Genomic DNA, 9,328 nt, shown 5'->3' with positions numbered 1-9,328 from the left:
CATCTAGGTCAACTGGCATAACAAAGCTTATTAAGAAAATGTTCTGCATCCTCTTTGGTAAGTGGTGTCTGGGATCTTAAAAGCTCGCAAGCGGCCATCTAAGATGCATCAATTGGTCCCAACTACCTGGAGTAAAGGAGAATGAAGAACACCAAAGACACAAGGAAAGTATTAGCCCAAGAGACAGAAAGAGCCACATAAACCAGAGACTGCAACAGCCTGAGATCAGAAGAACTAGATGGTGCCCAGCTACCACCAATGACCGCCCTGACAGGGAACACAACAGAGAGTCCTGGATGGAGTCAGAGAAAGGTAGGGTGCAGAACTCAAATTCTAGTAAGAAGACTAGACTTAATGGTCTGACTGAGACTGGAGGAACCCCGGAAAGCATGGCCCCTGGATTCTCTATCAGCCCAGAACTAAAACAATTTCCGAGGCCAACTCTTCAGACACAGATTGGACTGGACTGTGGGACATAAAGTGATACTCATGAGGAGTGTGCCTCTTAGCTCAAGTAGATACAAGAGACTAAACAGGCAGCTTCTGTCTGGAGGTGAGATGGGAAGGCAGAGAGGGTTAGGAGCTAGTTGAATGGAGAAGGGGAATCAGGCGTGGAGAGAAGGAGCGTGCTGTCACAGTATAGGGAGAGCAATTAGGGTCACATAATAATGTACGTATAAATTTTTGTATGGGAAAAAATAAAAAAATTAAGAAAGAAAATGCAGAATGTTCGTCATCACCAAATCTATTCAAAACTATAAGAAGTTCTCATCAGTATAATAAAGACAAGAAACAAAATGAAAAGTATAACAATCCAAAAGTAAAAAATAAAACCATCACTATTCACAGATAATATGGTTCTTTTCTCAGAAAACCTGAAAGAATCCACAGACAGAATATTAGGGTTAACAGGAGAGTTCAGCTAAGTTGCTGGTTCCAACATCAATATTGAAAAGCTAATCGCATTTCCCTACACCAACCACAAACAGCAAAACTGTAATTTAAGAAATTATACCACTATCCCAGGAATAAAAAAGGTAATACACTTTACAAAACCTGTTCAGGCCCTTTATAAAGTATAAACTGTACTAATAAACGTTCAGGAGGCCTCAAGTCGGTGCAGACATGCATCACATGCACGGTTATCACAGTGTGGTTTCCACACTGTGCGTTGACCCACACAGGCGGCCCAATGCAAACACCAGTGCTAAGAGGGCATTTTGTGGGAAGCGCAAGCTCATTCTAAATTTTACATGAAAAGGCAAAGGGCTAAGAAGAGCCCGTATGGTTCTGAAAAAAACAACAAGGTGAGGGGATATCCTCACAGAGATCAGAATTTATGGTAATGTGACGTTAGGTGAGGTGGGGCGGGAAGAGGGAGAAACGAACCACAAACATGGAGCCAAGAAGCAGACTCACACACGGGAATCGGTATTTGACACAATGGGAAGGACAGACCCTTCCTTAAACAATTTTGGGAAAACAGGTGGGTCATATGAGGAAAAAATAAGGTTGGATCCCTGCCTCACTCTATATACAAAAATAATCCTAGGGAGAGCAAAAGTTTAGAAGTTTACAAAAAGGTAATAACTTTGTGATTTTGGATACGAAAATATTTCTTCAATAAGATGCAAAAACTACAAACCATGAAGGAGAAGGTCAAAGACTCAACAACATTGAAATCTGAGAATGTCTGGTCACCAAAAGGAGCAATAAGAGTAAAAAGACAAGCCACAAAGTGGGGGAGACGTTCCAACACACATAGCCAACCAAGATCCGTGTCTAAAATGCATAAAGAGCTCCTAAAAATCAATATAAAGAGGCACTAGGAGAGCAGCCATCTAAGATGCATCAATTGGTCCCAACCCACCTGGAGTAAAGGAGAATGAAGAACACCAAAGTCACAAGGAAAGTATTAGCCCAAGAGACAGAAAGGGCCACATAAACCAGAGACTTCATCAGCCTGAGACCAGAAGAACTAGATGGTGCCCGGCTACCACCAATGACTGCCCTGTCAGGGAACACAACAGAGAGTCCCTGATGGAGCAGGAGAAAAGTGGGGTGCAGAACTGAAATTCTAGTGAAAAGACCAGAGTTAGTGGTCTGACTGAGACTAGAGGAACCCCAGAGAGCATGGCTCCTGGGCCCTCTGTCAACCAGCGCTAAAACTATTCCCGAGGCCAACACTTCAGTCAAAGATTAGACTGGACTATGGGCCATAAAATGATACTCGTGAAGAATGTGCTTCTTAGCTCAAGTAGATACATGAGGCTAAATGGGCAGCTCCTGTCCGGAGGTGAAATGAGAAGGCAGAGAGGATCAGGAGCTGGCTGAATGGACACGGGAAATCAGGGGTGGAAAGGAGAAGTGTGCTGTCACAGTATAAAGAGAGCAATTAGGGTCACACAACAATGTAGGTATGAACTTTTGTATGAGAGACTAACTTGAACTGTAAACTTTCACTTAAACCACAACAATTTAAAAAAGAGAGACACTAGGAGAGACAAGCAAAGAAATAACATTTCACAGAACAAGCGGCAGGAGGGCCAGAGAGCCTGGGGAAGCTGGTCAGCCTCACGAGCGATGAAGGAAGCACAAACCAAATCTACAGTGGCTGCATCTCACATCCACCAGATGGGGTGGAGCAACGAAGATGTGCTCTCGTTGATGCAGTGACAACCACGGTTTGAACACGATTTGGGCTTCATAAACGCTAATTGAACTCGGGCGTCAAACCTGGCCGACTCAGCACAAGACAACTCCAGAGCCAAGGCTGAGGGAAGACTAAACAGCATCTCTGAACATCTCTAAACAGCAGGTTGGGACATCCCCTTGAACTAAACTGACGAGCTTCATTTTCAGAACTCAAGAGAAGTTAGTTTGCAGGATAAAGTCATGAAGAGAATCAGAAATACTTGGAACTCGTAGTCAAGTTTATAATCCATCTTCCCAGAAGTCAAACATGTGGGCCATTCAGGCCCATGTGGTGGCTGTAATTCAAAAGTGATCCCCAATGCACATGAACAAGAGCACATGGTCACACAGCTCCCACCCTAAGCAAGAAAATCCACCCTCGGGGCCGCGCGTGCATTCGAGGTCATGTCAGGACTTCAGCAGGACTAGACTTCCCAAAGGTGAGGGCAGGAGATCAAACACACAGCCCTCTCCCCACGGCGGACACGGCCCTGCGCTGGGCCTGCAGGGGCCTGCGGCTGGGGATCCCTGTGTCTCAGGGTCCCTGAGGCTTGGCAGTCCTTGTGGTTCAGGGTCCCTGAGGCTTGGGGTCCCTACAGTGTGGGGGTCCCTGTGGTTTACAATCCCTACAGCTTGGGGGTCCCTGTGGTTCAGTGTCCCTACAGCGTGGGGGTCCCTATGGCTGAGGGTCCCTGAGGCTCCCACACTGCATCCTCCAATTGCTCCGTGCTGTGCACCACCCCACCCAGCCACTGGACCCCCACCTGACCACTGGACCCCCTCCATTCAACCACCAGACATTCCACTGGCCGAGTGTCTGAAACACAAACATGACCTGGACCGGGGAGCTGTGGCATTTCTAAGGACACAGCCTTCCTATAAGGACACGCTCATTCCCAATGAGGCCCCTAGGTTGCCAGCCGCTGGGGTCAGTGCTGGGAAAGGGCTGTGGGGGACACAGGGGCCAGGTGCATGGCAGTGGGGGCAGAGCCTGCTCCTCCAGTGCCCCCTCCCCTCAACATGAGCGCAGAGCTGAGGGGACAAAAGGCGCTGGAAGCAGATGCACTTACCCCACCGTCTGATCCTCCCAGGGACAAGCCCTTCTCGGCTATGCTGCAGGGAGACAGAGGGTCAGGTCAGAAGATAGCTGACGGTGTCACTTGCAGTGCATCGAACAAACATCGGTCAGCACGTTAACACAAAGTCACGAGATTCTGCTTACTTAACATCGTGACGGAAACAAGGGTTTAGAGCCAAGGACTCAACGTTCAAAACTGCCGACTTGTTAATCACACACCCCACGTTCAGAGACAACCAGCCTCAACCCTCGACTTTCACATCAAGATTCGGCCCCAGCTCAGGCGGGCCTCGGAGCCTCGGGCAGCTCTGTGGATGGCTGAAGTGTCTGGAGGCCTCGGGCTGGGGCCTCTCTCCTCTCTTGGCTCTCACAGGCTGGCTGAGGACGGCGTGTCAACCACCTGCCCCCAGGAGGGAGGAAGACCGCTGGGGTCGGCCGCTGGGACCCGAAAGGGCCTCCCTCCCTGCATCACCGGAGACGCTGAGAGTACCCAGTGCCTCAGCACAACTGTGCCTTGGGATGGCCAGCCCGCAGTAAACCCAGTAATCCCACTTACTTACACTCGGCCTGGGGCCAAACGTGAGTTGTAAACTCAAAGCTTTCCTCTAAGATCCTGTTCCAAAAGCGCCAGCAAGGAAAAGCCAGGGCCAGAACTCCTGAGTGAGCTTGCTGTCATCAGGACAAGTGTGGCCTGGCCAGCTGAAGGACAGCACCCTGGCCACCTTACAGACTGAACCACCACACAGTGACCACGTGTGGCCCGGCCAGCTGAAGGACGGCACCCTCGCTGGCTTACAGACTGAACCATTACACAGAGACCACGTGCGGCCTGGCCAGCTGAAGGACGGCACCCTTGCTGGCGTACAGACTGAACCATTACACAGTGACTGAGTGTGGCCTGGCCAGCTGAAGGATTGCACCCTCGCCGGCTTACAGACTGAACCATTACACAGTGACCACGTGCAGCCCAGCCAGCTGAAGGACGGCACCCTCGCTGGCTTACAGACTGAACCACTACACAGTGACCACGTGCGGCCCAGCCAGCTGAAGGACGGCACCCTTGCTGGCTTACAGACTGAACCGCTACACAGTGACTGAGTGTGGCCTGGCCAGCTGAAGGATGGCACCCTCGCCGGCTTACAGACTGAACCCCTATGCAGTGACCGTGTGCCACAGCTCTGTGAGCATGGCATCTCTGCCGCAACACTTGGGCCCCGAGAGCCGATGAGGATGGCATCGTCCTCGACCTCGCCCCTGGAGAGAGGTCAGCCCTCTAGAATGTTCTGTCTGTAACCCCATCACTCAGGGCAACAGCCTTTCCCCCCAGAAGTCAGGAGTCTCACTCTTTCCCTTGGGAACGCACAAGGAAATCTCCCCAGCCCCTTTCCTGCTGGTTTGTCTCAGGCTCTTCCAGCACAGTGTTACCTGCGGACTCGCATCGCCTCCTCCCTGGTGATGACCACGTCTGAGATGCCACGGCCACACTTCCTAGGGGTGCAGCCTGCAGAGAGACGAAGCCAGGGTGAGCCAGGCGACCCCCACAACTGGAAGGACAAGCCTGTGGACTCGCAGGGCCCAGCTCCCCGGGCGACTGAGGGCCCCAGACACCACGGTAGGGAGTCAGCGGGGCCCGTCCACAGCTCGAGCGCTGCTGCAGGCTGCGCACACAGGCCACAGGACACCAGTTAAACTCTACTTCAGACAAACGACAGTAACTTCTGCACACATCTGTCCCAGGCAAGTTCGCATTTAACCAGGCGCCCATGCTCTACCTGGTGCTCCACACAGACTCGGATGTTCTGGACCCATCAGCACTTTCCCCGGCCCTCGCAGACAGCACGCGTGCCACCCAGACAGATGCCTGGCGACGTCCCTGAGCATCACGGACTGCAGTCTGGTTGCCCACAGGCCCACCCACAACTCAGTGTCACTTGAGTCACTGCCCTTCGCGGCCCTGCAGAGGGCCAGCACCGTGTTTCTCTGTCGCATCCCATACTGTCCTTCCTCTTCCTCCTGACCCTCCGACCCTCCGGCGGTCAGAGGGAAACAGGGTGGAAACATGTCCACTTCTTGACCACTGAGAGAACCCTGAAGGCCCTACTCCTGCTGCAGCATCCCGCATTAAACCACGTTCCTCCTTCCAGGGTCCCGTGCTTCCAGAGAACATCCAGCTGCTATCTGCATCGCAACAGCGCCCCTTTGTGGAAGAGCCTGCAATCTGACCTTGGTTCAAGTCCAAAACTTGGAATGCAAACATCAACTGGATTCTATCTTTAAAACCCAGGCAGGACTTTCTAAAGTGAAGAGGCATCGAAGCAGTGGGGATGTTCCCGAAAATAGCCCAGGCCCCACCCCTGCTCGCCAGCAGAGTAGCACTCCGGCAGGTCAGCGGACTTCAGCACCCTGGAGAGCTGCCCGAGCCACAAGGGGGCATGGGACGCTCCTGAGGCCACAACACTGCAGTGACACCAGGACCAGGCCTGGGGGTGTCCCTAGGGACGGTCCCATATGGTGGGGCTGGGACACCTGTAATCCCGCCCAGTCAGCCCCGCCCAGTGCTGCGATGACCCCTGTACCTCCCAAGTGCACCTTACAGGTGAGATTTGGGCCGCTCGGGGGCAATGGCGCCGTCTAGTGGCTACAGTGGGTAGCGGAGGCTAACCACACCGGCAGAGGGGAAGGTCACTTGTTAACCATCCCTGCCCCCCTACAAACACAGATACACACAGTCACACAAATATACTCACACACACAAAAACACACATATACTGACACCCAGACACACACACACACACACACACTCACCCACACTCACACAAAGGCATACAGATACATACAGACACACATGCACAGATACACACACACACACACACAAAGAGACACACAAACACATACACAAACATATACAGATACGCATATACTCACACAAACACAGAGACACAAACATATACACAGGTACACACATAGACACACACACTAGAGAAACACAGACACACACTGGCACACACACACTGGCACACACAGGCACACACACTCACACGGGCACACACTCAGGCACACACACGGGCACACACACACGGGCACACACTCACAGGCACACACACACACACGGGCACACACTCACACATGCACACACATGGGCACACACACACGGGCACATACACACACGGGCACACACACTCACACATGCACACACATGGGCACACACTCACAGGCACACACACTCACACACACACACCCCCGGTCCAGCCTGTCACAGTGCACTGCTGCATTTCATCTCCACGTGCCACTCCCTCTCTGGGCCCTGGGGACCTGCCGGCACCGTACTTTCAAACCTCCGGTGGCTGTCATAGTCCTCGGAGCAGGGCACCTCAATGAACCTGCCCGGCAGGACCTCGCCGCGGCGGGCCAGGACCTCGGTAATGCCGTCATCACCCCCCATACGGCTCCAGAGCAGGAGGGCGGTGAGTGCGGCGCAGGCTCCCAGCACGGTGGTCTTCAGCCCCCTCCTCGGGGCCTCCTGCTGGGCCTGGTCCTTCTTGGTGCTGAAAGAGAACACAGGCACAGCCGTCACCCCCTCAGTGGTGGGCGCTGACGACACCGATGTGCCAAGAAGACCTGCACCCTCGATTCTCACTAGTGCTGGGGTCTCTTACACAGACCCCTTGTCCACGCTGTGGCAGCTACAGAATGGGCCTTCGTGCCCCCGGCACATGTGTGAGCAGCTCGTGCATGTGCACACAGCACCCACGTGTGCTCACAGACACACCGGCGCATAGCCAGGACCAGAGCATTTGGTGGACGTGTGGAAGCGGGCAAAGTCGGGGCCGCCCCCCCATGGCTACTGGCTCCTGGTGACGAGTGTGGGCCGACAGGGTGCCCACCACTGCGCTTTGTGGGGCGGCGGGCAGCAGAGGCAGTGGGCTTCCTGATTCTAAAGGGGCGCGGGCTACAGCGGTGTCTGCCCTGTAGCTTGCAGCGTGGTTCAGTTCCAAGCTCTTGCTCTCCGGCCCTTGTGGGGTCCCCGCCCAGGGCCTGCCCCTGCAGCTGTCTTCTGTGCTCCAGAAGCACCCTCCTGCTCACAACGGTTCCAGCAACGGGAGAGCCGCAAGCTGTGCACGACCACAATGGTCGCGAGAGGCCAGGTGGACGAGACAGCGGAGGGGTCCACCTCGCTGGGAGTGGATGAGATGTGGGGCCTGCAGGTGAGGCACGGGCGAGGGGGTCCACGCTGTCCTCCCGCTCAGTCATTCCTGGGGAATCAACGGGCCTCAGTTGCCTCGAAGCTAAGTGCTTCCGTCTATGCTCCTGCCACAGGCGTGTCCACGTCAGAACAGGAGGACCCCACGATTGGCTGGAGTGCGAATGGACCAAAGAGGGAGTGTCCAGGACCCTCTAGGAGTCCTCCCAGGCTAGCTGTCCCAGCCGAGCACCCGCCGGCTCGCCCTTCCAGCTGGACCGCGGGAGGTAGCTGGAGACCACGTGCACCGCGTGCCTGCCGGGCGGGCTCCCAGAGGCCACGCCCAGAACAGGCCACGCCCACAGGTCACACCGAGCCCCGCCCCGCCTTGGCCTCGCCCAGCCCGCTGGGCCGGGCCGGTCACGCCCCAGCCACGCCCCTCATGGGCACAACACGCCCCTCCCAATCCGGGCCGCACCCGCACTGCTGCACCGCCCCGCCCCTCTCGACCAGGCCCTGCCCCTATATTCCACGCCCACATGATTGCTCCGCCCCTCCCTGCCGGCCAGGCCCCGCCCAAGTAGCCCACGACCCCACGCCTGCACCGCCCCGACTCTCCCGGCTAGGCACCTCCCTCAATGCCCCGCCCACAGGGTTGTGCAGCCACGCCTCTCCCGGCAAGCCCCGCCCCCGCCCTGCACAGGCCCTGTCCCTCGCCGCCGCAGCCCCGCGCAGTCCGCGCGCTGCCCGCCACCTGCTAGGCCGCCGCCTTTCCGCCTTTCCGCTGCCATCGGGCGCCTTGGGCGCGCCCCTCCGCTGAGGCGCCATCGGGCCAGGTCCCGGACGCGGGGACTGAGCGCCACGAGCGGTGGTGCGAGGCGGGAGCGCTACTGGGACGTGGGAGCGACGCGCTCGGCCGTCGGCGCGGCGACTGGCCGCCAGGCACGAGCAATCGGCAGCCGAGCGGCGGGGGCGGGGCGGGTGCAGTGCTTCCCGAGGGCAAAGCCGTGGGTGCCCGCGCTGGTCCCCGGGCCTGCATGTGGATGTGGACCCCGGCCGAACCGAGCCTCCGACCGGAACGCTCCCGGCTCCACGGCCTCCTGCCGCAGCGCGCGGCTCCCTGGCCGGCCTCGTTCTCGCTGAGCAGCCCCGGGCTCCCTGCAAGCTCTGGCCACGCCAGGTGGTGCGGCGAGTCAGCGGCCTCCCTGTCTGACTTCTCCCCGAACTGGCGTCAGAAGCAAGGACCGTTTGGAACAAGGACCTCTTGGTCAGTGCGCGGGAAAGCCGCTTTACTGACCTGCCGCTTTGTGTGCGCCCGTCAATTTACCTAGAGAACCTTTCCCTCCAGGTGGCACGATCTTTACCTGCTGTGGTCA

General features: G+C 56.1%; 1 protein-coding gene across 1 annotated transcript in view; it reads right to left on the bottom strand.

Moving 5' to 3' along the window:
- Window positions 1–8,846, bottom strand: part of OGFOD3 (2-oxoglutarate and iron dependent oxygenase domain containing 3) — a 31,179-nt gene extending 22,333 nt beyond the window's left edge. The window contains exons 1-4 of the mRNA XM_023729180.1: window positions 8,707–8,846; window positions 7,100–7,317; window positions 5,198–5,273; window positions 3,765–3,807 (exon numbers count right to left, since the gene is read on the bottom strand). Coding sequence (XP_023584948.1) covers window positions 3,765–3,807; window positions 5,198–5,273; window positions 7,100–7,317; window positions 8,707–8,780 — 411 coding nt within the window. The 5' untranslated portion in view covers window positions 8,781–8,846. The remainder of the gene's footprint in view (window positions 1–3,764; window positions 3,808–5,197; window positions 5,274–7,099; window positions 7,318–8,706) is intronic.
- Window positions 8,847–9,328: the final 482 nt, after the last annotated feature.

This window comes from Trichechus manatus, unplaced genomic scaffold, assembly GCF_000243295.1.
Source record: "Trichechus manatus latirostris isolate Lorelei unplaced genomic scaffold, TriManLat1.0 scaffold00028, whole genome shotgun sequence".
Taxonomy (NCBI): Eukaryota; Metazoa; Chordata; class Mammalia; order Sirenia; family Trichechidae; genus Trichechus; species Trichechus manatus.
The sequence above is the reverse complement of the archived record's forward strand: the minus strand, read 5'-3'. Positions and strand labels throughout refer to the sequence as shown.